Here is a 27,229-nt window from a genome sequence, read left to right as displayed (position 1 = left end):
CAGTACCTTCCATCTCTCCAACCCAATTCTACATCAAGCTTTGGGTCCACCTTCACAGGTCAAAATATATAAAGAGACTCTGATAAGCACTTGTCAGTCTCCTCAGAGTCTACATGTAGCAGCTCAGAAAAATTGCAATAGCTTTGACTTTATAGATTATGTTTCGCTTTCTTTTTAATATAACATTTTTACAGCAGTGTACCTTCCCCACTATGGAAAGAGAATTTTCTCTTTTTGTGGAGCATGTCCCAGGAGTTATGGGAAAGACTTGGTCTCCCAGTTGCATCACTAAATACCTTAGTAATGAGAGACTTCACCATCTGAACGTCAGCCAGAAATCTAATAACGCTATTTAGGTAATGTGGTCTGGGGAGAGCCCTGATACCTAGAGCTGGAGAGGCAGCAGGCCATGGAAGAAGATGAAGTGGGCGCGTGGGGGCAGAGGCAGACAGGCCAACCTTACACTCTGCAGAGGACGGTTGGGCAGGAGAGAAAAACTGCAACCCCTCTTCCTAGCACCTGCAGAGGCTTCTAGGGCTCTTGCTGGGTCTTGTTTTGTTTGTAGCTTGTTTACTCTGTAGCTGGTGTTAAGTCTTTGTAGAGGCCCCATTTCTTCCTCCTCCTTTAGCCGACCCTGGTTCTCAGCTCATCCTCTAACCACCTTCTGCAGCTGCCTCCTTGGGGAACCTCACCAAGCCTCAGTCTGGGAGGGGAAGCCCTCCATGGTGACACTCACCCCTAAGTTTAGAAATGACATTTAGATAAATCTCGATGGCCAGAACCTGTTGGGAATAGCATTGCTGATGCAGGTTTCCCAGACGCAAATGCTGAGATGTGACTTTGTACACAAGTCACTTATGAAGCTCCCAGGAGACACTGGTAAGGGGATGGGGAACAGAGAGGGAAGGGGGAAGCCAAGCAAGGAGCAACCTCAGACAGAAGTCCTAGGATGGTGGCTTCAGCCTGATCCCACAAGGGGAGTCTGGAGCATGAGCGATCTATCAGATATCCCAAGCTGAGGCGAGGGAGCTGGGCTCTCATGCTCCCAGCACCCACTGGGAGAGAAGGATGGAAATCCTCAGGCACTCCCAGCATTCTGAGCTTCAAGGTGAAGCTACTGCAGCAGCCTAGGCCAGCTGTCCCCGGAAGTTAGAATTGAAGAAATGAGGAAAGGGGCTCTGGGTGGAGCACCAACATGGTCCACTACAACCCAGGATCTCTTCTATTAATAAATCCTAGGGAGACCAGGGCTTGGTAGACACAGAATATGGAAAGACAGCTGAGACCCAGACTAACTATTGCACTGTGCTGTCACCTGTGGAATGAACCAGGCCCAGCTGACACACAAACTCTACTGCTGCTCATGGCAGAAGTATTTGGAAAGATTACTGTTCAAAAAGTGCTATATCTTCCATTTTAATTAGGCTACTAATTTTGTCACACTGCTATTATATTCTACTGGAAAGGGATGGGGTATCACCCCGTGAGGTGGGACGGAGGGCAGGTAGAGTCTGTGGGGAGGTCAAGGCTTGGAGGGGGCCAGGTGACTGGCTGCACAGGTGGGCATGTGCACTGCCCGAACAGAACAGAATGTGAGACTGGAGAGGCCACTGGGGGTCATTTAGTCTAGTGGCCTCATTGTACAGATGGGGAAACTGAGGCCCAGAAAGGAAAGACTATTTGTTTCTTTAGCTTACATTTATTGAGCACCTCTCTTTGCCGGGCCTTGTGCTAGAGGCTGGGAATGGAATTCTAGGATGGAGGATCCTCCAACCTTGTTGCTGTTTTAATTTTTTATCTTGAAATATTAAATAGCTATAGATTCACAGGGAGTTGCAAATACGGTACGGCAACTTCCCATGTACTCCTCACCCAGATTCCCTCAATAATAACGCACATAACTACATTACAATATTAAAATCCAGGAAATTACACTGATAAAACCCCGCAGACCTTGTTCAAATTTCCCCAGTGTTGACATGTTCTCATTTGTGTGTGCGTGTGTGTGTGTGTGTGTGTGTGTGTGTTTAGTTCTCTGTAATTTTATCACATGTCCAGGCTTGTTTAACCACCATGACCAAGATAGAGAACTGTTCCATCACCCCAGAGGAGCTTCCCGACTCTGTCCCTTTAGAGTTTCACCCTCCTCCCTTGTGCCTAACCCTTGGGGACTACTTACCTGTCATCATCTCAGACCTTGCTTTTGGGGGGCTCGCATCCTAAAGAAAGATTGATGCAGATACAAACCTTAGTAATATGGGAAATATTATATATAAATATACAAAAATATGAATGCCTATGTAAATATAGGAATGAAATTATACCATGACTCTTGGGTGCAGTTAATGTAACATTTCTGAGGGTGTCTAAATCAAATTAATCCCATTGACAGGGGACCAGAAATGGGGTCCTTTCTGCCATTGAAAAGGATCGGGGTGGTGCTGGGTAAACTGACATAGGATGATCTTCACAGCAGATGGTGAAAGACAAAGGACGACACAGCATACTCCTGCGTGGGTGTGTATGTGTGTGTCTGTGTATGTGTGTGTGTGTCTCTGTCAGTCTCTGTGTGTGCGTCTCTGTGTATGTATGTGTGTGCATGTGTGGTTAGGCAGCTTTGTGATCACATATATCATGTATCTGTCCATACACAAAGCCCTAGGAATGGTGTTACCTCTGGAAAGAGAGGTCAGGGGCTGAGGGAGGAAGAGATTCTCTTTTCCTGTTTACTCTCTTGTGCTGTTTCAGTTTTCACCATGGGCATGACTTGTTTTCATTAAAAGAAAATTAAACCTTTTTGGACCCTCCTCAGTAACCCTGACCAGAAGTCCTACATGGTCAGATCCTTGCATTCTCCTCTCCCCTGGGTTTGTCAAAGGCCCCACAGGGACTCAGCAGTCTGGAAGAGTCTGCAGCTTCTAGTCACCATGGCAGCAGTTGCTCCTGGTGACCACGAGATGCAGGCCGGGCCTTCCCAGCACAGCGTGCAGCACCCCCTCACCAACCTGGGTCCTGCAAGTTAAGATGTCCCTAATGGTGCCAGTGTGTGGGTGACTTGGCACGGGCTTATTCCAGGACACTGTGTGTTCAGCACTCTGTGCTGCATGCCACACACTCACACAACACAAATGTTCTCTACCTGGAAACATCACCCTTCTACCTTGCAGTGCAAAGTCCCCATTCTCCTCCCCCTCTGGGATAATCTGGCTTTACCCCCATTGGTGTCTAAACGCAAAGTGCTGCATAGAACTTGTCTTCCTGGCAGGCGGTTCCCACACCAGAGCCCCCTCCAGACCCACTCAACTTCCTCTCCCCGACCAGGGACAGGAAGAATTATTTATTGCTCATTAAGGGGCTGGAGAATGCTTATTGCTGTGGGAAGAAAATCAGACTATCCTAAAAGGGCAGGGGCTCCAGAGAGCTCTGTTTTTACCCAGTAAATCAACAAAAGCAATAAATGACATAAATTAATTTCTCAATGAATTATTGTTAGACACTAAATTTTCAATAAGTTCTTCTCCTTCAATTTAGATATGTTCTGATAGAGTAAAAGTAAAGGGCAGTGAAAACTAGAGGAGAAAACTAAAACAGCTTTCTTGGGGAGAAGTGGACTGGAGAAGGGAACATGTGTGGTGGCACCTGAAGGTTGAGTAGGAGCTCACCAGGCAGAGAAATGAAGGGAGCTATCAAAAGCCTGGTGCCTGACTCTGTCCAGACATTTCCCAAACTGTACCAAACTGCCATGGTCTCAGCCCCCCTAAACCTCCAGGATTTAAAGAGCAGGTTCAGGTGAACTCAGAGCCTAGAGAAAGGCGATGCCTTGTCAGCTGGCTCAGACGTGTTTGGTCAAGATGGGGCCAGTAACGTGCCAGTGTGGACCGAAGCTCCAGATGCGCCATTACTTCTCTTGTGGAACCAGTGCTCTGGGAACTCCTGGGACTGCGGCCCTAAGGGGAGGCCTTGTCATCCGTTCATGCTCTGGTTCCCGTGGGTGCAAATGATGTAGGATTAGAGGAAGGAAAGGGAGGGAAAGGAAAGAAAAGAACAGCAAGGCCAGTTAGGGAAGGGAAGGCAAAGGCAAGGCAAGTGTGCTTCGGTGAGGATTTCAGGCCACGACTCACGGTGGGAAGCAGAGACAGACGCTCATCCGGCCAGGGTGCAGACTCATCCCCACTACTAGGCAGGGCTCTCCAGGAAAACAGAACCAATAAGATATAAATATATATGTGTGTGTATATATATATGTGTGTGTGTGTATATGTGTATATATATGTATACACACTTATATATGTATGTAAATAAAAAATATATATGTGTGTGTATATATGTATGTGTGCATATATGTATGGAGATTTATTAGGAAGAATCGGCTCACATAATTATGGAGGCTAAGAAGTCCCCTGATCTGCCGTCTGCAAGCTGGACACGCAGGAAAGCTGGTGTGTAGTTCAGTTCAAATCTGAAAGCCTGAGAACGAGGGGAGTCCATGGTGTCAGTCTCAGTCTGAGGACAGGAGAACACTGGTCTTCCAGTTGAAGCAGGCAGGAAAAAGGAGTGACTTCTTCCTTCTGTCCTCCATCTTTTGTTCTGTTCAGGTCCTCAAGGGATTGACTGGTGCCCACCCGCATTGGGGAGGGCCCGGATTGCACAGCAGGCTGGGAACTTCCCTACCCAGGATCCCAGCCTGGGCTGAGAGCGCAGCCCTCCTCTGGGGTACGAGTGCTCCGTAAATGCACTGCAGCTGGGACCCACACCGCACTCTCCTCTCAGTTCTGCCCACACGGGCTCCCTTGCTTTCCAAAATTAGTTCACAAGTCTCCCCTCCATGCCCCCAAGCATTGACAATTGAGTCCTGGGGATACAGCATCTGGCCCGTGTACTGGCCCCTGGGTCCTCAAAGATAAATCCCTGACCATGCCAGGGAGAAGCATGCTGGTCCCGAGTTGCCTATGATGTGCTCAAGCAGATTTGCTATCCCTCCACTTTGGGGGGTGCCCTGCTCCGATGGAGCTGCGGGGCACACAGCACCAGGGAGGGCCTGTGAGCAGGGAGCTCACAGTCTGAGCACCCCTTAGTCTGCTGCAGGACTTTAAGAGAAAAGGTTTGAGTAGCACTCTCAGTGGAAGCCTCAGTGTGGTGGCTCAATTGTCTCTCTTGGCAGCCACGGGGAGGGGAGGGGGAAGGCGAGGGAAAGAATCTGGATGGAGGAAAGCCAGCACTCTGGTCATCTCTGTCCCTTCCTCCAGAAGGCAGCCCACCTGGAATGTTCCCAGATTCCCCAGGACCCACTGGACCCCTGTGGCTCCTGCAGTCTGGGCCAGAGTTGAAAAATGTTTGTGTGGGAATGAGCAAGCCAAAAACTGAGATGCCAAGCCTCCTGGGGAGGACAAAGGCACATGGTGGGTAGAGAAGCAATGTGGTGCCTGCTGTCTCTGTTGGTGGTGACTGGAAGCACCCCAGGGGACTCAGAGCCTGGTGCTTTGTCCACAAGAAGCTCCCAGTTCACTGGTGGCAGCAGCTTTTGGGCTTGTGGGAGCAGAAAGTCTCTCCAGCAGCTTGGGAGCCTGCTGACTGCCAGAGACGGCAGTGAGAGAGAAACAAACCGCTCCACCCGCCCTTTGTGCCAGACCCCAAGCCTCTCGGGGGGTTGGTCTCCCCCGATATCTTGCTCCCTCTTGTTCCGTTCCGCAACTTCTTCCCGTGGAGTCTCTTGTAGGTTCTGGCACCCTCTCCTCAGAATTACACCAATCTATGTTTATTTGTTTTTTCTCTTTTATCTAAAACTTTTCCTTCATACTGAGACGCTGTGGCAGCTGGTGTCTCTGGTCAGCCATCTTTTCTGTCTATTTCTTAATAAAGAATATTCTTTTACATATTCAATCATCCCCTGCAAATTTATCAGTGTAAATGTACCATTGCCGTTTAGCATTGGCACAAAACTTTTAACTAATCTCTTAACCACATATCATTGTTGTCAATTTATCCAGTAATAAACTGTGACACTTTTTTAAAATGTCCATTAAGGGATCCAGCCCAGAATTAAGTATTCCATTTAGTTGTCATTTGTCTTTAGTTTTCTTTAGTCTGGATCAGTTTCTCAGCCTTTCTTTTTTCTTTTTTTCTTTTTTTTTCTTTTCTTTTCTTTTTTTTTTTTTTTTGTCATGGCAGATTTTAAAGAATATATTCAGTGAGCCAATTTTATAATCTCTTCTCACCTGGAAATTTTTTGGTGGCGCTTATCTTGCTCAGACTTTAAAGAATGTTTTCAAAACTGTGAGTCCTAGGGACCTTAGAGGCTGTCAGGACCAGATTTGTTATAAACAAACATGCAAAACAACAAAAAGCAACAATGCCAGAGATGCAAAGCCCTGTGGAGAGACTTCTCTGAACGGAGACCTCCTACCCTCAAGGGAGGGCGGATGAGAGGAGGCGGGCTGGAAGTGCCCCTCCTTTTTGAGTAGAGACAATAGGGAAGCTGTGGATGCCGGAGAAGTCAGGCGAAGAAAGGAGCTGTCATTACTGCTAAACCCTCCCCACATGGAAGGGAAAATGGATCAGTGTCCGGGGCCAAAGTGGATTTACCAGACTCAGTGAGGGAGCGTAGGCAAGCGGTGTAAGGAAATGGCATAGGGCTTCATTTCAGCAGCTTATCCTCTAAATAAGGATGCTTTAAGGATTACAACTGTTAAATGACTGGCTAACATGGGGAGAGAAAACAAACACACATACAGCATCAACAACAGTGACATCTTTGTTTTAAAAGGTATAGAGGAACCCATAGGAATTGGGGTGAAAAGTTAGAAAGTAGATGGGACAAAAATCATAAAATCTTTGATGGAGGAAGTAATCATACGTGTGATTCAAAACTAAAGGCGTTGCTAAATACAATTTCACTTGTGTTCGTTAGAGGTTACATCATTCTAAAGAGAAGCCTGCTCTCTAAATCAGGGTGGGTTTGGCTGTGTGGGTTGTGGTTCAGCGCGATTGCTCTGTAAAATTGAGGTAGCATTTTAAAATGTTGGCAAGGCGAGAGGGAGTTCGCTAGAGAGAAGGAAAAGGGAGCAGCAGGGTGGAACACTGTATGGGTGGAGGGGGCTGGATTTGAGAGCTCTTAGAGGCAGAATAGCCTAGAAGGGATGTGGGGAGAAAGAATTCCTAAAAGTTTTTCAAGTTGTTTGCCGTGGGTGTGCCATGCCTTGTCTTACTCTTTGTCGTACAGGCTACTCTGCTCTCTAGTGATCTTTGGTAAACACGGATCCTTTTGAGGAAATACAGAGGGGTGGGCTGCTGCAGAGTGTATTTCTGACTGTGTGTGGGTAAAAAACGTCCTGTGTATGGGAAAGCTGTCGCTGGGGACAATGCAGATCTTGAGGGTGTAAATCCCTGAGCACATCAGACTTTCAAAGATTATATAGGTAGGTGTAAGGCTGGTGGCGGGCACCCCTCCCTTCCCTAATGAAAAAAGGAGAAGCCCCTCCTATCCCTCAATATCTGCCCCAAAACTGAAACAAAGAAATTCCTTACTCCTCGTGCCGACATCTCCTGGCCGAAGAAGCTCCCATCCCCCAACCCTAAGAACATATATAAACCCACTCAAACTTCTGTGCCTCGACCTCCCGGGTCTCTCTCTCACGGGGCCCATGAACTTCGCCCCGGAGAGTCATAATAAAGCCTTGTTGTTTTCCCCTTTTCAATTCTGTTCGTCTTTCTTTGTCTGGCGCCGGCTACTTCAAAGAAACCTTACAATGGGGTCTAAAGGAAGAGAGATGAGAAAGAGCAGAAGGTCACCGTCCAACTGGGGAGTCATCAGGTGATTCAATCAGTCCAGTATTCTAAGTGCTGGGATGGAGGATTGTGCAGGGTTGGAGGGAGCGTGAGGGAGGGTGGGACCACACAGGGCAATGAGGAACCATTTAATTATTTTCTCCAATTTTAAATTTATTAAAGTATTGATAGGATACATGAACATTTGATTGCTTTTTTTAAGAAAAATAAAATTCTCATTATGATCCAGGCTTCCAACCATCCAGCTCTCCTCCTTATAACTTATCTTTCTTTTCAAATTTAAAACTGGAAGCAGTGCATGGAGAGTAGTCTCTCCTTACCTTTGTGCGCTGAAGAGGAGGAGTATAGTGCGTAGCGTAAACTTAAGAGTCCTGCAGCAATTCTTGAAGAACTAGAGAGAACAGAAACTACCAGCAGGCTTCCATTACCTCTGAGCGGAGAGACTGGATTAAGAAGAAGGGTATAAAATGATAACTGATGCTTAGAGGTCCCCGAGAATTTGAGGCCTCACTACAGAAGGGGTCAGTGTAGGACCATCCTGTACAGCAGTTTCAGGGCCGCTGGCTTGAGCTTTTAAGCCCTCTGGACTTATGACCTTGAATGGGCTTGTGAGTTCTGTAAGGATGAGAGAGTTTAACTTGCTGACAAAATGTTCTGCATGAAGCCCGTCCAGTTCTGCATAATGTAGGACATTGCTTCAATGTTCTATGCCATTTTAAGGAATAATAGATATGACCTGTATTCCGTATGGGTTTGAAAGGTAGGAAGCACTTTACATATTAGCTCATGGCATCTTTCAACACTCAAACAGATTGTTAAACCATTTCTTAGCTGAGAAGCTGAGGTTCACACTGCATACTACTTACCCACGGTCACAGCTGAAGTGTCCCAGATCATGGATAGTGTTGCTTTGGGATGAGTTGGTAAATTGACTTGAAATTGGCAGGGACAGAGTTTAGTTATCCATTTTCAAATTCAAAACTTATAAGCACCAGTGTGGAAGTAGAATTACTAGTTCATAGGAAATGGCCAGGTTATTCCACACCTCACCGTGTGTACGGAGTGTGCATGTCTCTGTGAGTGCATGTAAAAGGCACGTGCCAGGCCAGCAATGAGGACAATCTGACTGCAGCCACGAACCCTGAGCCTTCTATACACGTCTTCCTCAGTGCTGTCGTCTTGACTACCTTCCTCCAGATGCTGACATGGAATCCCCTGGACAGAACAGAACATTGATGGTGATTTAGGGATGATTTTTTAGGATATAGCCATGGAATTCACCCAAAAAGACTGGGCCTTGCTGAACACACCCCAGAGAAAGCTATTCATGGACATGATCTGGGAAACATCAGTCATCTGACCTCCACAGGTGCCTATCAGCATTGCATTCATTTACTAATTAACAAACATCAAGAACAGCTTCCCCATATCACACCCTGCTCCTGGTGGGGGGTGGGGGGAAGACGAACAGTTGTTCAGTACATATAGAGTTTCAGTTTCGCAAGATGAAGATGTTCTAGAGATTTGTTGCACAAGAACATGCATATAGTCGATACCACCATACACTACACCTAAAAACAGGTACTTGGTAAATTTTATGTTATGTGCTTTTTTTTACCACACTAAGACAGACCCTTGAAATGATAACTCAATCCATTATTCCTCAACGTACCTCAGGGTTATAATTAATGCATTGGACCAGAGAGAAGTCATGGATCTGACAGGGGTCCAGAACTCATCAGGCAGCTCCTGCCCTCTCCCCAGCATCCCAATGAAAGTTTCACTTACATCATACATGACCATTCCCCTAGCTCTCCCTTTTAAAGACTATTTCATTCAGAACAAAGAGTGGAAATTTTAGGCAAGACCAACCAAATAGATCTCTAAGGGGCAGTGTCTCTGGTTCCATGATTGGTGTATGTACATAAGGAATTCTGAAAGTGGGACCCAACTCGTATCTGCAGTATTCTTTCATTCCCTCTGAGGTCTCTCTGTTCATGGTGACAAAAGCCTCTTGTCAACGAAACTCTAATTCCAATTCTAGGGAAGAATCACCCCCGACTCAAGATTCTGTGGGATTTTCATGCCCAGTTAACCACAATCCTTTCCTCTTTTAAGACTAGATTCATTTTTTTCCATGAAAACACAGAAAAAAATAAGACTAGATTCATGTTTATTTCCCTTATCAATGAAGATATTAGCATCAAATGGTATTTTAAAAGGAGGAGAATGTATGCAACATCATACAAAATGTGTGCTTATTTATCCACATTTGCATTTATCCATATACATATTTTGCACTAATATAATGGTTAATATACATAATATTGTATTCTTCATTTTTCAGTTAATATTATTTTCTGATGGAACCAATTTTATTGCCCAAAGGAGCAACGTTGGAGGGGGCAGGAGAGATCGGATGGAGCAGGAAACCCTAGACACAGAGGGGCGGGACAGGGAGCCATGGGAGGCCGGGTCCCATGTTGGGCACACTCACTACACAGTTCCTCAGGCCACGGACACGGAGGCCAGGAGAGAAGAAGGGATGAGCTGAGGTGTGCTGGAGAGGAAAGACCTGAGGTAAAGCAGAGGTCCAGGACACAAGAAGTGGAGGGTGTAGGAGAAAAAAAAGGGGAAGGCAAATTCACCAAATCATTCCTATTTGAGAGGGCCCTGAGAAGAGCCAGGGGCTCAGGTGAGAAAGGACGTGAGCAGAGCGCAGGTGAGGCCCCAAAGGCAAGTTCAGAGAAGCAGGCACTGGTTTGCATGTGAAGGGGTCAGCAAGTCCTTCAGCATCTTCAGAAGTAAAATGAAAATTAAAATAAACCATATTAGAGAGAGAGAGAAAGAGAGAGGTAGGTAAATAAAGATGGATATACATATATTTAGATATCAATATCAATTTTTATATTTAAAAATAAATGTAATAAATATAGATAGCTATATTTATAGCTATAAGGTATAGATAGCTATATTTATAGCTATAAGCTATAGATATATATCATTGGTTTTAGTCTATTTTTTCCGAACCCAGAAACTAGCCATATATAATATTATATGATATTTAGAAATTGGAGTTAATGCAATAAACTAAGGAAACTAAACAAGCATTACAGATGCCGTAGTGCAAGAGAGAAAATTATTAATTTGTAAACATCTATGTCATATTTAGATAATTTTCTTCCATTTTTCTCATAGTTTTAATTGAGAATGAAGGTTGAATTTTACCAGATGCTTCCTTCAGCATTTATTGACACAATAAGACTCTTTTTCTTGTTTAATTTGTTATCATGAATTATGATAGATGTCTTAATATTGAACCATCCTTACATTACTAGAATAAGTTCTTCATGGTAAAGGTGGATTATTGTTTTTTTATGTAGACTTCTGGATTTAACTCAGTTTTATTTTAGTTAGAGTTTTTTGTCTCTATAAGTTAAACTTGTATAGAATTGTCTTTTTTGCATGCTATCTTCATTGGGTTTCGATAACGCTAGCTTTGTAAAATGAATTGGGAATCTTACCATCTCTTTCTGTAGTTTAAGATGGTTTGACATTGGATTCATCGTTCTTTGAAGATTAGATAGAACTCAACTATAAATACAAGCTGGTCCTGACATTATTTTAAATGATTAGCATTTAACTGCCTCTCTAATTTCTTAAATAATTATTAGTCTGTTGAGATTGTTACCTCTTTTTTAAATTAATGCATTTCTCTAAGTCTACCAAACATTTGCACACAATATTTTCATATGTCTGTAGCCCCTTCCTTATGGGAGTGCTATTGCCTTTCTCAATATTAACATTGTATATTTGGGTTTTTTCCTCTCTCTCTTTTTTCCTTAATCATGCTTTTCTACTTAGTCTTTTTAAAGAAACAACTTGTTTTTCACTATATTGAGGCACAAGTAATGTACAATTAACTGCATATTTAGAATGAACTATTTGATGAATTTTGAAATACAGTAACCCTCCTTATCTGTGGTTTCACTTTCCATGGTTTCAGCTACCCGGGGTCAACCATGGTCCATTATTACACGGATTAATGTAATTATTACATGGAAAGTTCCAGAAATAAACAATTCATAAATTTTAAATTGCATGCTGTTCTGAGTAGTGTGATGAAATCTCATGTCCTCTCTTTCTGTCCCACTGGGGACATGAATCATTCCTTTGTCCAGTGAATCCCTGCTGTACACAGTACCCGCCCATTAGTCATTTAGTAGACCTGTTCGTCATCAGATTGACAGATAACAAGAAGAAGAAGAAGAAGCTGAGTACAGCACACAGTAAGGTATTTTGAGAGAGAGAGAGACCACATTCACATAATTTTTATTTGAGTATATTATTATAATTGTTTTATTTTTTATTAGTTATTGTTAATCTCTTATTGTGACTAATTTATAAATTAAACTATCATTGGTATGGATATATAGGAAAAAAACATAGTATATATAGAGTTTGGTGCTATCCATGGTTTTATGTGTCCCCTGGGGGTTTTAGAAAGTATTGCCCGTGGATAAGGAAGACTACTGTATGTACACATTTGTAAAACCATTGCCATAATCAAAACAAATTTATCATTTTGACTTTTTTGGTTTTCTAGTACCTTAATTTCAGATTTTATATTTAATAGTGTATCCTTACATTTGTATATGCGTGTATTTTATTCTTTCCAATTCCCTAAGTGAAAATTAGCTCATTTATTTTTAATCTTTATCTATAAATAAAGTCGATTCTCTTTATTCATAGTAGTTATGTTCTATGAAGTCACTGTAAACACTGAATTAGTGAATTCTAACCCAGTGCTCCTAGAAGGAAATACAGGGTTAGGTTCCTGTGAGCCTCTGCGCATAATACTTTTGTCAAATGATCAACACATAACCTTGTTTTATGTGTGTCTCTGTTTAAAGACACCTTACTTAATATATATTATCCATTCGTTAACATTGAACTTACGGCCACACACTTAACTCATACCTGAACAAAGCTTATCTAACACATGCATTTTCATCAGAGGACACGTTATAGCCTTTGTTCTCTTAGAAACACTACACAAAGACTATATGGTCCTCTGAATAGATGCAGAAAAAGCATTCGACAAAATTCAACACCCTTTTGTAATAGGCATAGATGGGACTTACCTAAAAAGGATACAAGCCATATATGACAAACCCACAGCCAACATCACACTGAATGGGGAAAAACTGAAAGCTTTCTCATCTAGAACTGGAACCAGAAAAGGTTGCTCTCCATCACCGCTTCTATTCAACATGGTGCTGGAAGTCCAGCACCGTACCCAACCATCAAATTGGTATTAACTGATCAACACTTATATGCCCACATAATAGTAACATTCATCGGGTGTCAGGCAGATGGGAGCGGGGAGGAAGGGATGGGTACATTCACACCTAATGAGTGCAGTGAGCACCGTCTGGGGGATGGACACACTTGAAGCTCTGATTCAGATGGGGCAAGGGCAATATACATAATCTAAACATTTGTACTCTCTTAATATGCTGAAATTTAAAAAAATTAGTACCAGCTTCTTGTTAGAGTGGGTTTTATTGTTAACCTGATAACGGCTGATGAAGTTCACACCAGGAGTGGGAGACATGTGACTCACCTTCCTGATCACTTGCTCTTGCATTATTGACATTGCTGTCAATCTGCAGTTTCTGTGTAGGGAATCTTTCTAGCTACCCTTCCTGGGAAGAGTAGTTACAATAGCTTAGTTTAGTTAAAGCCAGGTACCGTAATCTGCAAGTCCACATACCAGGCACACAAAAATACACTGAAAACACATGAGCAAGCAAGGGAGGGAACCCCTGTTAACCTCTCTGCATTTTGGAATTCCTCCTCTTCCCCCAGGACACCTGGAGAACTACACATGGCATGTGCCTATCTGACATATGAACTAAATGAGGGCACTATGTCAACGCAGGTGTTAAATATTAGGAAAGGCTTGTGTTTCTCATGTGTTTAGATAAAAAGTAACACAAGCAGACATTCTGTAACATTCTCTGCCCACCCTATTCTGGAGCCCCTCCTTTGGAGACCACAGCCATGGACCCAGGGGAGCAGCGAAGGCTTGGGGGCAGGCGGTGGGGCGGGGGCCTGTCCAGGAAGCACAGCCAGCTCCGGAGGATGCAGGGAGACGCGGCGGGGAAAGGACAAGGTGGAGGGAGAGAGCCAGTTCGGGGAGCTCTGTCACTCTGCCTGGACAGGTGCTGGTGCTCAGGCGCTGCTTCACGTGGCTGCAAGCCACGTGGCTGGCTCAGGTCCTGCCACTGTGGCAGAACATCCAGTTCCACCAGCTCATGGAGTGGGAGGGTTGGGCTGTCCCTTGTGCACACCGTGGCCCATGTTGTGAACTTCAGCGAGTGGCCTGGAGGAGTGTTGGGAGGACTGAGCAGCTCCCAGCCCAGCACACGGAGCACAGCCCCTATGTGTCCAGCCCGCCCAGTGGGCGGAGAACCGGTGCCTGGGTAAGCCAGCACTCTGGACGAAAGTCCCTGCCTGCACGGTATCTAATGGGGCGGGGCGGGGCTCCCAAAGGGAAGGCAGAGTGGGAAGAGCTGGTCTCTTGCTTGTCTCCAGCCTCCAGGCTCAGGCGGAGGTCACCCCCGTCCAGTTCTGGGAGCTGCTGCTCACCAAGAGGCCTGGCATTGGCTGGGTGCGCGGCTCGTCCCGAGGGGCGTCGCTCTCTGCTCGCTTGCTCCAGCTCCTGCGTCTGCACGAGCGGCCACTTGGAGGTGCCCCAGGCCCGTCCCTTTGCCTCTCCCCAGGCGGGGCTCCCATCTTCATTTCTTGCCGTGTCTCCTGTGTCCCAGATCCCAGGAAGGTCCCAGGCTGGCCTGCATATTATTTGCATGTGATTTGGGTTCTGCCACGGGGCTGTAGTTTATGTGCCAGGTGAAGAGGTTTTGCTATGGAAGATCCTGCCTTTATGCCAGCTTAGCCCTTTGTGCTGATTGGATTAAGTTGGGCTCAGAACAGCAGAGAAAGGGGAAGGAACACAGGCTCACCGGTTTCAAATCCCCACCCGCCTACTTACTCATTCAGCCTTTCTGAGCCTCAATTTCCACATGTGTAAAATGGAGGTATAATTCTCCACCTTTGACGTTATTTTAGGAATTACATGATAGTATACATGTGAAGCCACTGCCTACATAGCTGGCACATACGTGCTCTGAAAATGTTCCATCTTCACTATCCTCGAGACGCAGGAAGTCACAGAGGATTTGGTTTGGAGACCCTGACTGTCCCCTGGCCTGGCCCCACCACGTCGGAAGTAGACAGACACAGCGCAGCTACCCTGGGCCAGCAGCAAGCCTTTGAAGTGGGAGTCAGCATTCTTGTTCCTTTGACCAGTGTCTTCTGCTCTTTTTTTCTCCACTCCCAGGAAGCTGTTGCTGTCTTTCCTTTCCTCCTCCTGAGGATGGGTCAGGGGATGGGGACACTGATGCTCATGACCCCTTGGGGGTACTCCCCTCTGCCCAGAACGTCCTTGGCAGATGGCTCAGATGTTTGCCTCTGGTATCAGCGATCCCACCTTACAACCTCCCTTTGCCGAGCCCCCCGAACAGAGAATTAATGAAGCTTCCTAAGCCCAACCGCTTACTCAACCCCATCCCCAGGAGAAGGTCAAGGCTCTGGGCACCGTCCTGGCTTGGGAGATGCCCTCAGCTCTGGCTCTGTTCCAGGGCTCTGCCCATGAGCCGTGACAGTTTGCCCCTCCTCCTTCCCCACAGGTGTCCTGTTGGACCCACCTGTCCTACCTCCCCTGATGTGGCTCCTGCTCATCTTGCATGGGCCCAACTTCTGGAAGTGGCTGCTGGTCCTTGGCACCTTGTTCTTTCTGGAGAATGCCATCAGGCTGACAGTGGCCCACATGGCAGCCCTGTGCATCATGGAAGTCAATCTCTTCCCCTCCAAGGTACAAGGGGAACCCTTCCCATCTCACCCTCAGGAGCAGGTGGCAGGGTGGAGTGATTGGATACTTGTTAGCCCCTAAGGAAATAGGAAGAGTGTAGCTGCAGCCCCAGGGCTATGGAGGAGACAAGCAAAATGCAAGACCAGTCCAGCCCTCTGGGAGCGAGGCTTTAGGAAGAGGAATGACAGGCAGGCAGGACACCACTAAAGGCCAGGACTCAGTAGAGCATTCTCACTCAGCTCAGGACATACATTAAGTATCTACAAGGTGGCAGGCCCTGCACTAGGTCACAGAGACACAGAGAAGGCTCAGGCACTGTCTGGGGGAGTCAGCCCTTCCATTACAGTACATGGCTATGTTGGGGAAAAGAAGTAGAATGTCTGGAGATATTAAATCCTTTGTCTTTGGGAGACGAGAGAAGCCTTCAAAATGAGGGAGGAGATGCCATATCAGGATGTTGAGGAATGCATAGGAGTTTGGTGGATAGACAATATGGGGAAGAGTATTGCTGAGAGGAGGAACAGCAGGGCTGGGGCACAGCGCTGTGAAAGGGTAAACTGTGCTTGGAGGACCACAGGTAAGTTGGCTTAGCTGGAGCTGAGTTACCAGGGATCAGCTGGAGTGGTAGCAAGGCCTGGTCACGAAGGGCCTCCTGAGCTGGGAGCCCTGCCCTGCAGCCATGGGAGCCCCCGCACATGGTGGGAGAACATGTTGTATTAAGCTGGGGCAGTTTCTATTCCAGCTAAATTTCTTTATGGAAGAAGGCTGGGAGGGGACCCTTTGGTAGGCTCTTGTGAATATGAAGATGACAGCTCAGGAGGGCCTTGCCCCTGAGGCAGTGGCCAGGGGATGGAGGGGGTGCACATCACAGAAAGACTCAAGGTGACTGCGTTTGGGGATGCAAGGCAGGACAGAGTCCAAGACGTGTCTCAGGCGTCTGAGTGGTGCCATCTATGGAGCAAGGTAAGGCAGGGCAGGGCGGCTCAACTCTGGACAAGGTGAGTGTGAGGATGTGGGAAACTGAGCGATGAGACTGGTTTGTGTCTAGGCTCTGGCCTCAGAGAGCCTCGGTTGCATTCGTATCCCACGGTTTCCTGCCTGGGGGCCTGGACAAGTTATTTAACCTCTCTGAGCCTCAGCTTCTCATCCATAAGGTGGATAAAAAATAATATCCATTGCATAGTGACCACTCTGTTCCTTTTCTTGGTAGAGGAGCCTGAACCCTTCTTAAGCTAAGGTTGACCATCAAGAAGGATAGCAAGGTCTGTGCCAGAGAGATCAGCTGTCCAAGCCCCGTGGCCAGGGTTGCTAGTTTGGTCCTGAGGAAGGACATTCAAACCAGGACTCAGTGGCTGAGGCCCAGCACCAATCCCTCCAGGGGGACCGGCCTGCTCCCTGCTGCAGGCCAGCTCATACCCTACTTCCCCTCTCACCGTGTCTCTGGCTCAGACACCATCTGGCTACACATCTGGTCCCAAGGCCAGTGGATAAACAGGTTGTATGAGTCCTTCAGGGCATCAGACCCTTGTTCATTCATCCCGTTAGCAAACAGTGATTAAGCACAGCACCCACTGTTTTCCAGGTTTTGTTCTAGATGCCAGAGATAGAGCAATAAGCGAAATAGACAGTCACTGCTCACCTTCCAGTGGGGAGACAGACAAGGAACAAGCAAAACAGACAAGTAATACACCAGGTGATAACAAATGCTATGAAGAAAAATAAATCAGGAGCAAGGGGTAGTGAAAGGAAAAGTGCGATTTTATTAATAGATAGGATGGCGGTTCACAATAATGAGAAAATGAACATAATCAAAATGCCCAGCAGGGAAGTAGCGAAATAAATTACTGATCATCCTTAGAATAGTAAGTCACCTCAAAAAAGATTATGTGAATTTAAATGTGTTAACATGGAAAGCTAGTCAAGATGTGGTAAGTGGAAAAGGCAGGTTGCAAAGCAGTATGTTCCATTTATGTAAAAGAATGTGTGTGTGTTAGAAACAAAGTCTGAAAGGGCACAGAGAAAAGGTTTAGGGTAGTAACATGGTCTGATACTTTTTCACTTTATTGTGCAATCATTCCTAATATCTGGATTTTTAAAACTAGCATTTATAGATTTTATGATTGAAATAATAGAGCAATTTCTGTTTCAAAACAAAGCAGGGTTTGCGGTTCTAGCCGCCCATCCCTGCACCACAGCACAGGGTGTGGTGGCCTCTGACAAGGGTGTGTTGCGGAGCTGACATCCTACAGGCCCCAGGGAGCCGCATGGCCAGGGGACAAGGCCTGGCCTACGGGAGTCAGCACGAGCACGGTGGGGAGCCGCTTCCAAGCGGGGGATGTTCCTGTAAGACTGAGGGGCTGGGGCTGGAGGCCCGAGTGTGGGCTGCTTTGCCTTCTCCATGGAACCCGGAAGAGAGGCCCTAAGGGCCACACATCACCTGGGTGTTTCTGCAGCCGGTCACCTGCCTACCGCCTTCCTAATTTTTGCACATTCAGCTCACCGATAATATTTTCGGCTTAATCTTTCTCTTACATCCCAGCATTACTTTAAACTTTACTGTATTTCAAAAGGACTATCTAGATTCTTATCTCTGATGGAAAACCCACATCATGTGCCATAATCGGAGGACAGTTCTGAAAGTAAAAACAACGACAGTCACGTTAATATTAAATTCTTGCTAGAAGGTTCTGCCTGCGAAGGCTGTGAGCGGGGCTGTACTCCGCCACTCCCTCTCCCTCTTTCCCACGTTGTTAAAACGAAACAGGGAGGGGGAGAAGGCAGGTGGTACAGAGGTGTTAAAGTCCATTGCCCAGTATGAAAGCCTCCGCTGTTGCCATCAGAGGATTAAGGACAATTGAAAGGAGAGCAGCTCTCTCTCTCAGGGAACCTTCCAGACCTCCACGAGGAGGCCATGCCCAGCACTAGGGGAACAGCCTGGTCAGCCCCAGACAAAGAAGCCACATGCGCTCTGTGACGACACCAGGCAGGCGTCAGGGGACCCAGGCTCTACCCGACGCCCGTGGGAACATGGGCAAGTCCTTCCCATGCCTTCAGCCCCTGCTCCTCTCTAGTGGGCAGACGGATGGGCCCCGACGGCTGTGAAGGCTGCTCCTAGCTCAGCCTCCTGCCCCAGCGGGAAATGCCACAGGCCCGTTTGGCACTGACTGGGACGGGTCTGTCTGGCTGTACCACGCCCTGCAGCCTGCTCCCTGCCCGGGGATCACACCGTCAGCAACCCCACAGCGCAGCCCCTGGAGGGAGCCAAGGGACACCCCGCCTCTCAGCCTGGAGCAGCTGGGCAGCGCTTCAGAGCGAAGTGGTGACTTCAAATGAGCCGGACAAGGCGGTGGGCACTGAAGGAATTTGCCAGCTGGGGAAGAGGAAAAGGCTGTTCTAGGCTGAGGGAAAAGAATGTTCCAGGCCAGGAGGTGTGGCTGGAGCTGACAGATGAGTGGGGATGAATGTTCTCTGGTCACGCTTTGAAAGTGACTTGTATTAGACATGCAGCCATTGCGGAGTTTTCGGGAATTTTGCGTGCTGGTTATTAAACACAGTGCTAGGGTGGGAGCCGTGGTGGCAGTATTCACGCCACAGAAATGGACAGATGCTGACAATTGAGGCTGTTGATTTTTCCCCCAGGGAGGCAATTTACCAGCACAGCACGGATGTTCTCTCTGAAAAGAACTCCGTGTTCCCTGACTGGTTAGGGCAGAAAACGCAATTCCCTTTTTGTAAAGTTGGTCAGATCAGCGAGGACTGGGGAGCTTCTAAGAAATGCCTAACACTGCCCGTTCCCAGAGACCCGTAACTCTCTACCCTCCCCGCTGCAGATCTGAGATGTCCTCCGAGAACCACCGATTCTGTAACATAAAGGGAAGAGACTCCGGTAGGTGGACACGACCAAGAAGTCCTGCCCCCACCAGAAGCAATGAAGCCTTTGCGTTTGGGGAAGCAGGTCCTCTCCCCACGGAACCAAGGTGCGTTGCCCTTCCAGCACACGGACGTCTTCACCAACCAGGAAGCTCCCCTGAACTCTGGCAGCCAGAGTTTTTATGGAGTTTCATTATGTAGACATGGTGGACTCATTGGCCACATGACTGAACTCAATCTTCAGGCCCCCTACCAGCACTGGGCCTGACTCTGGGCCCAACCCTCTAATCACATTGTAAGTCTTCCTGGTGACCGGCATCCTTCCTAAGTCATCTCATTTCTTAGCATAAACTCAGGTGTGATCCAAGGGGCTCATGCATAACAAAGACACCCCTATTAGTTCAGAAATTCCAAAGATTTAGAGTCTCCTTCCTCCCAAGAACCAGAAACAAAGGCTAGTCACGTTCTTCATTATACAACAAAATTGGGTGCACATTAAGGATCTTTATGTGTTCTTGATGAACTAACTACCTTATAGTTGGCTATAGTCAGGAAATTATATAATGTCCTTCTTTATCCCTGATAATATTCCTCGTTCTGAAGTCTATTTTTTCCTGATATCAGTAGAACCACTCAAGCTTTTAAAAATTCAGTTATGTCATAGTATTTCTTTTTCCATCCTTTTAACCAATCTGCATTTTTATTTTTAAAGTGAGTTTCTTATAAACAACCTATAGCTGAGTCTTTCTTTTTTAAAATCCAATTTGATCATCTTTGTCTTTTAACTAGAGTTTTTAACCCATTACATTTAACATAATTAATGATACGATTCGGTTCAAATCTGCCATCTTGTGTTCTGTTTGTCCCGTCTCTTCTTTGTTCTTTCCCTCTTTTCCTTCCTACTTTAGGATTAATTATGTAGTTTTCTTATACCATGTTACCTCTGTTATTGGATTATTAACTATACTTGATTGTTTTATTTTATTATTTAAGTAGTTGCTCTAGCACTTGTAATACGCATCTTTAGCGTATGATGGTCTATCTTCAAATACTGTTATCCTACTGCTTGTACAGGATAAGACCCTTACCACAGTGAACTTCTCTACTTCCCCTGTCTTGTCCTTTGTGCCTGTGTTGTCATACATTTTACTTCTACGTGTGTTATAAACCCCACAGTACAATTTTTTTTTTGCCTTAATCTTTTTAAAAGAGATTTAAAATCAGAAAAATACATCTTTTGTATTTATATGCAAATTTACTATTTCTGGGCTCTATTCCATTATTGTGCATAGATTTAGATTTCCATCTGGTATAATTTTCCTTCTGCTTGAAGAACTTCCTTTATCATTTCTTGTAGTGCAGGTCTGCTGGTGGTAAATTCTTATAGCTTTTGTTTGTTTGCAAAAGTTTTTATATCACCTTGATTTTTGAAAGATGTTGTCACCAGTTGATTTTTTTTCTTTCGTTACTTTAAAGATGACTTTCCATTGTCCTGTGCCTTGCACAGTTTCTGACAAGAGGGTTGTTGTCATTATCTCTGTTCCTCTGCACACATTTTGTCTCTTTTTATCTCACCACTTTTACGTTTTTATCTTTGTCATTGGTTTTCAGCAATTTTCTTACGAGGTACCTTGGTGTGGTTTATATTTCTTGTATTTGGAGTTAGTTGAACTTCTTGGCTATATGGGCTTATAGTTTTCACCAAATTTAGAAAAATTTCAGCCATGTTTTCTTTACATATTTTTTTTCTGTTTCCTTTTCCCCTGCCTGTCACTTTAATTACACTGATACTATCCCACAGATCACAAAGACTCTGTTCTCTCCCTCTTTCTCTCCCCCACATATATACGCACACACACACATATATAAAACATATACATATGTATATACACACACATATCTCCTCTTCATTATGGGTAGTTTCTATTGCTGTGTCTTCAAGTTCACTAATCTTTTCTTCTGTAATACCTTATCTACCATTGCCATCCTAATCAAAATCCTAGTAGGTTTTTTAAAAATAGATACTGACAAACTGATTTTAATATTTATATGGAAAACCAAAGGACTTAGAATAGCTGCTAATTCTATCCATCTTGTATTTCTGTTATTGTATTTTTTTTCCTCTAGAAGTTCTGTTTGGGTCTCCTTTATGTATTCCATTTCTTTTCTCATCATATTTGTTTTGTTTTGTTTTGCTTTGATGTTCTTGATAACATTTACAATAATTATTTCCACATTTTTGTCCATTAAATCCATCATTCTGTCATTTCTGGGTCTGTTTCTAATTACTAATTTTCTCCTGGTTAAGTCATACTCTCTGGCTTCGTTACATGCCTGGTCATTTTTTATCTGATGCCAGACGTTATGAATATCATGTTGTTGTATTCTGGATTTTGTGGTATTTCTTTAAATAGTACTGTACTTTGTTCTGGCACATCCTTTTGACGCTCACTTTTAACTTTTGTTGGGGTAAATCTGGAGCAGCCATTAGTATGGGGTTAAGTTAATGTACTATGGTAATATGCTTCTGAGGACTCTACCTAATGCCCTGTATATTGCAAGATTTATTCACTCTTCATGGGAAGACAAACTATCTCCAGCTGCTTGAGCTCCAGGTATTGCTCATCCTAGTTTTTCTGGTAATTTTCTTTCACATGTGTACAGATTAGTATTCAGCCAAAGACTCAGGGGAAACTGTATCTTGATTTCCAGATCTAATGGGTTCATTTCTTCTCTTCCTCTCTCCTCCTCTCCCTCACTTCCTCTCTCTCTTTTCTTCCTTTCCCTTTCTTTCTCTCTTCAGTTTTCTTTTCCAGTAGTGTACCTAGCAAATTCTAGCTGTCTTGGCCTCTCCGAATCCCAACTTCTTACTTCAATGAGACTGGCATCAGGCAATGAGGGGAACAGTTGTAGGGCTCACTTCATCTGTTTCCCTTCTCTGCAATTATAGTGCTGCACGACCTGCTGACCAATGTCTGGAAACCATTGTTTCATGTATTTTGTCCATTTTTCTAGTTGTTTAAAATGGTAGGGTAAATATGGCTCCTTCTCCTGTAACATACATTTGTAATATACATAATCTGTTAGTAGAGGCAAACGTGGATAAACACATACATTTTTACTGGGGATGAATACTTGACATTTTTTCTGATGAGGGGGCAACCAAAAAGTTTAGGCAATGATCTAAAATAAAGACTCAACACCTCAGCATGTATGAAATCTTTCACTCTTTAGTCCCTTCTTTTATACTTTCATCAAAAACGAACGTTTGAATGTCCTCTCCCCAGCCCCTGCAACATCTCCCTCCCCACCACCCACGTGTCAGATCCTATATTTTTTACTAAGCATTTACTGTCATCATTATTAGGTATGATAAAATGTTTCTCTGGGTCACACCATAGTCTTCATAAGACATCTTTGTGGAGTACTGAGGTTTTGCACTGTGTTTTAAAGTTAATGTCATTATTTTGTTTTGCTTTACTTATAAAATAACCTATACAAAAGAGAAGTATCTTTAGATATGTTTCTAACTTTAAGAGAATTAGTATAGTTTTTCTAGATTGGTTGAGTTCGTTGGAACTAGATCTTATTTGGCTGTTTAATTATCACAAGGTTGTCATGAGAAAATTTAAATTCCCCTATGATACACACAGTGTATAAGTTCATGTGATCAAACACAGTTTTCTACAAGAAACTATTCAAACAGATGCAGTTTACTATAACAAACATTCAAAGCCTTTAAGTTCAAGTCAACAATCTTTGGAAGATAACTATTAAAGCTCAGAACATTACAGTAAAGCTCCTTGCCCTTTCTTGTAAATAACGATTACAGCAAATATTTATATAGCATTGACTTTTTTCCTAAATGCTTTTATATTAATTAATGTATATTAATTCATTAGAAACTCAATTTTATGATGACAAGCTAGAGGAAAAGTTTAGATTTAATTTAAATTTTCTAGTTACTGGTACATAAATATTTGCTATTTGCTTCTTTCTAATCTGTGTAAACAAAGGGTAACAGCCAGCCCGGCGCTTTGCATTCTCAAAGCCACTTGAGTCAACAACTTTATTACATCAAATTTCTTTCAAGTTTTCTCATTAACTGCAGCTGAAACTTGTGGCCTCTGATTTCAACTTTAATTATACATCAAGGTTTGAATGAAAGACTTGGTGGTTTATAGTTTTTAATTTCTGTAGCTTAAACTTCAATTATTTTGTTTGAGTTTGAATCCTTATTCTATACTTAATAGCTATAGAACCTTGAACGATCTATCTTAATAGCTATATAACTTAACTATTTTGCAGAACTTAATGGCTTTGCCTCAAAAACTGTTATCTGAAAAATCACCTGAAAACTATGGACACAGTCCCACCTCATGGGACTGTCAGGAGGATGAATCATCTGTAGAGGACTCAGACAGTGACTGGAGCTTAACAATTGCTCAATAAATTTAGTAGTAGTGGTGGTAATGGTGTCAGTAGTAGTAGTAATAGTAACTGCTCAGTAAATTTAGTAGCAGTAGAAGTATTAGTAGTAATAACTGCTCAATAAAAGTAGTAGTATTTAATGACTGTATAATAAATAACATGGTTAGTGGTTATGCCATACATTATTTAACCAAACTCCTACTACTGGACGTTTCATTTATTCCTGATTCTCCACTATCATAACAAAAACCCTGAAATTACTATATTTGTGCATGTGGTTTTTTTCCTTCCTTTGGATGATTTTCTTAGGAGGCTGCCCCAGGAATGGGACGACTGTCTCCAACACAACCGTATGGGAGCCACACCAGGGCATCTTCTGCGGGCCCTTTTTCTTCTCCCTGTCACCGTGGTGTCACCTCCGGTCTCCTCTCATCCCTCTCCGGGGTAGGGTGACTCCAAGGGCGGGTAAGGAGGGGCAGGTTCCTCTCAGGTGGCGTCCCTCACAGCACATCTCCCTCCCACCCCACCCAGTGCTACCAAGAGTGACATGTGATATGAAATGTGCTGTCTCTCTTAAGGCCATTTGTATTTTAACAGTGGCTGAGACCTTAGGCCAAATGAAAAATGAGCTTATGGTGAAGCAATAGAGAGCAAGTTGGGCTGACATAAATCCTTTAGCCTGGTTGGAGAGAGAGGGAGAGGAGGAGGGTGACGAGACTGTCAGCTCAGGAACTTCCCTGCTGTATCCCAGATCAGGCCCTACCACCTCTGGCTTGCACCAGTGTACCAGTCCAAGGCAGTGCTTGCCAATCCTTCTCCCTTCATGGCACACATAGAACATGATAACACTTGTATGTATGTCACAACTGGATAAACAGGAGAACCTGCTGGAACACAGAGGTGCCCACCTGGGAGCGCCACCTACCCTGAGGGCTGAAGAATCAGTGTCTGGCAGACCAACACTGTCTCAGCTTAATGGGGCTCCTTGGTGCCAGTCTCTTCCTCTGTCTCTTTAGCCCTCAGACTCCCTTTCCTAACGTGCTGTTTTCATCATGCCTGCTCTGCTCAGACCCCCCCACCTTCCCCTATTTCCCCCATGTCCTAGCTGGGCACCCGAGACCCTGGCCTCAGTGTTTCCAGCTGTGTCTCCTGCTCCCATCTCAGGAGCCTCTGCTCCAGCCGGGCAGTCGCACCCTGCCCCGCGAAAACCTCGAAAACCTCGTTTGTTCCAGCCTCTCGCCTTTTGCTCATGCTGTTCCTCCTTAGCATGCCTTCCCTCCACCTCCCCTTTGAATCCTGCGCCCTTTCCAAGACCTAACCCAGTCCCCAGCCCTTCTTTACATATCAGTAGCTGCTCTCTGATCCATTCCCTCAGTCCTTGACTCTTTGTTCTAAGTCACCTTTCCGTGTGTGCATGCTTGTGTCCCTAGCCAGCCTGAGGGCAGACATCACAAGGCATGGAAGGGCATGAGCTTTGGACAAACCCCGAGGACAGCCTTGCTCACTGCCCTGGGATTCATTTCTCCTTCTATAAATATGAGGTCTAACTCTTGGAGTGATTGTGAAGCCCACATTAAACAGTGGATATAAAATAACTCATGCATGCCATGCACATAGTAGGCCCAGCTCAAGGGATGAGCCTTCCTTCCGTTCTAACAGCACTGACCACACAGCAGGTCCAGGCAAACACGGTTGGCTGAAGGTGTAAGTTCCAAGACCTCCTGGTCTCCCTGCAAGCCCCCAGGTGAGGTAGCAGCTGACACCCTGTCCTGTTCCCATCATGAGCACTACTGACCCTCAGAGCCACCCTCTCCTCCCACCCCAGGCTACCTCCTGGAGCTGCACATGTACATGCCATCTTCACTGGGCAAGAATGATATGAAGGCCATTGGCCTGCAGATGGCCCTCGATATCCTGGCCAAGAAGAAGGACTTGATCACAGGGCTCCAGATGCACACCAAGCCTGGGCAGGCTGACTGGAGCAGGGTAAGGCCGCTGGAGCCCCACAGCCTGCAGGGACTGGTGACACTGAGAGCTGGAGGTGGTGGCAGGAAGGCCAGGGCCTAACAGGGGCAAAGTATGAGGTTAGCATCCAGAGTCCAGACGGGACCTCAGAGCGGGAAGGCAGGGGGCCTACATTCTGGCTCCATCATTAGCACACTTTGTTTCAGAATTAGCCTCAGTTTCCCCATTTGTCCAGAGAGGAAGTTAGTCTATATGATCTCGAAGGCCCCTCCAGCCTTGATTACCTATGAATGAGCGTCAGAAGGCCCAAGTGGACAGGGTTGAGGAAACGTCAAGTCTGAGGCTTGAGACACAAAATCGTTTGCCATCTTTCTATTTTATTTCTCAGATTGGTTTATGGTTACTTTTCTTCCCTACACACTTACCAGTCAGGCATATAGTTTGCAGGAAGAGGCCCAGAAGGCGCTGCTTTCAAAAGTGCTGCAGATGGCCCAGGCCTAGGTCATGGCAGCCGGGGAGGGGGTGTCAGCGGTGCTTGGGCATCAGAGAGGATTTTCGGCAAAAGGCAATTTATAAGCAGAATTTGGGGGTGGAATACTGTGCTTACTTGGGGGAAAAGACTGACTTTGGGAAAGAGATATTTAAATCATAGCACGTGGCCAGCCTGAGGACTACCACAAAGCTCAACATGCCCACGGGGCTCCTGGAGCGCCTAGCGCACGTCTCTGCCATCGCACTCCAAGGCGGCATCTGTTTCAGAGTGTGTCTCTCCCACAGAGGCGGACCTGTGAGTGGAGGGCCCAAGTCTTGTTTATATCTGGTCCTGGGCCCCTACCTGAGGGTCTGGGTCATGTTGCAAATTGAGCAAATTTAATTGAATGGCAGGATTGGACTCTGCTCTGAAGCCCAGCAGTTGTGCCATGAAATTCCTTGTGTATAATGGGGACCCTCGTTGCTGCCAATCCACTATGTTGTTGCCTCCATGTGGGTGGGTGAGTCACTAGCAAGCCAGTGACCCCACCTGTCCTCCCTCTGTTTTTCCTCAACCCCGCTTACTCCAGGTGTTCCAGAAAGTGGCCACCGAGGAGGGCAAGGTGTATCTCTTCTTCTGCGGCTCCCCAGCTCCAGCCAAGGTGCTGCAGGGCCACTACCAGCAGTTCCTTCCAAGAGAACTTCTAGCCGCACGTCTGTGAGCTCTGCCCCAACTGCATACCACGGGTCTGCTCCATCCCATTCATGCAA

At 45.4% G+C, this 27,229-nt stretch overlaps 2 protein-coding genes across 2 annotated transcripts in view; both read left to right on the top strand.

The window, feature by feature from the left end:
• SPESP1 (sperm equatorial segment protein 1) overlaps window positions 1-3,023 on the top strand; it is a 36,370-nt gene extending 33,347 nt beyond the window's left edge. Inside the window, exon 4 of the mRNA XM_069491898.1 lies at window positions 2,879-3,023. Coding sequence (XP_069347999.1) covers window positions 2,879-3,023 — 145 coding nt within the window. The remainder of the gene's footprint in view (window positions 1-2,878) is intronic.
• Window positions 3,024-5,414: 2,391 nt separating this feature from the next.
• On the top strand, window positions 5,415-27,166 carry NOX5 (NADPH oxidase 5). Its single transcript, XM_069491885.1, is given in 14 exon segments — window positions 5,415-5,646; window positions 11,967-12,079; window positions 14,013-14,116; window positions 14,118-14,183; window positions 14,386-14,472; window positions 14,474-14,540; window positions 15,540-15,569; window positions 15,572-15,724; window positions 16,954-17,261; window positions 24,332-24,466; window positions 25,128-25,243; window positions 25,848-26,008; window positions 27,049-27,146; window positions 27,148-27,166. Coding segments are annotated over 14 exon segments (1,689 nt in total).
• The last annotated feature ends 63 nt before the right edge of the window (window positions 27,167-27,229 follow it).

The sequence above is a fragment of the Eulemur rufifrons genome, chromosome 2, assembly GCF_041146395.1.
Source record: "Eulemur rufifrons isolate Redbay chromosome 2, OSU_ERuf_1, whole genome shotgun sequence".
Taxonomy (NCBI): domain Eukaryota; kingdom Metazoa; phylum Chordata; class Mammalia; order Primates; family Lemuridae; genus Eulemur; species Eulemur rufifrons.
Note: the sequence above shows the minus strand (reverse complement) of the source record. Positions and strands in the feature narration are given on the sequence as shown.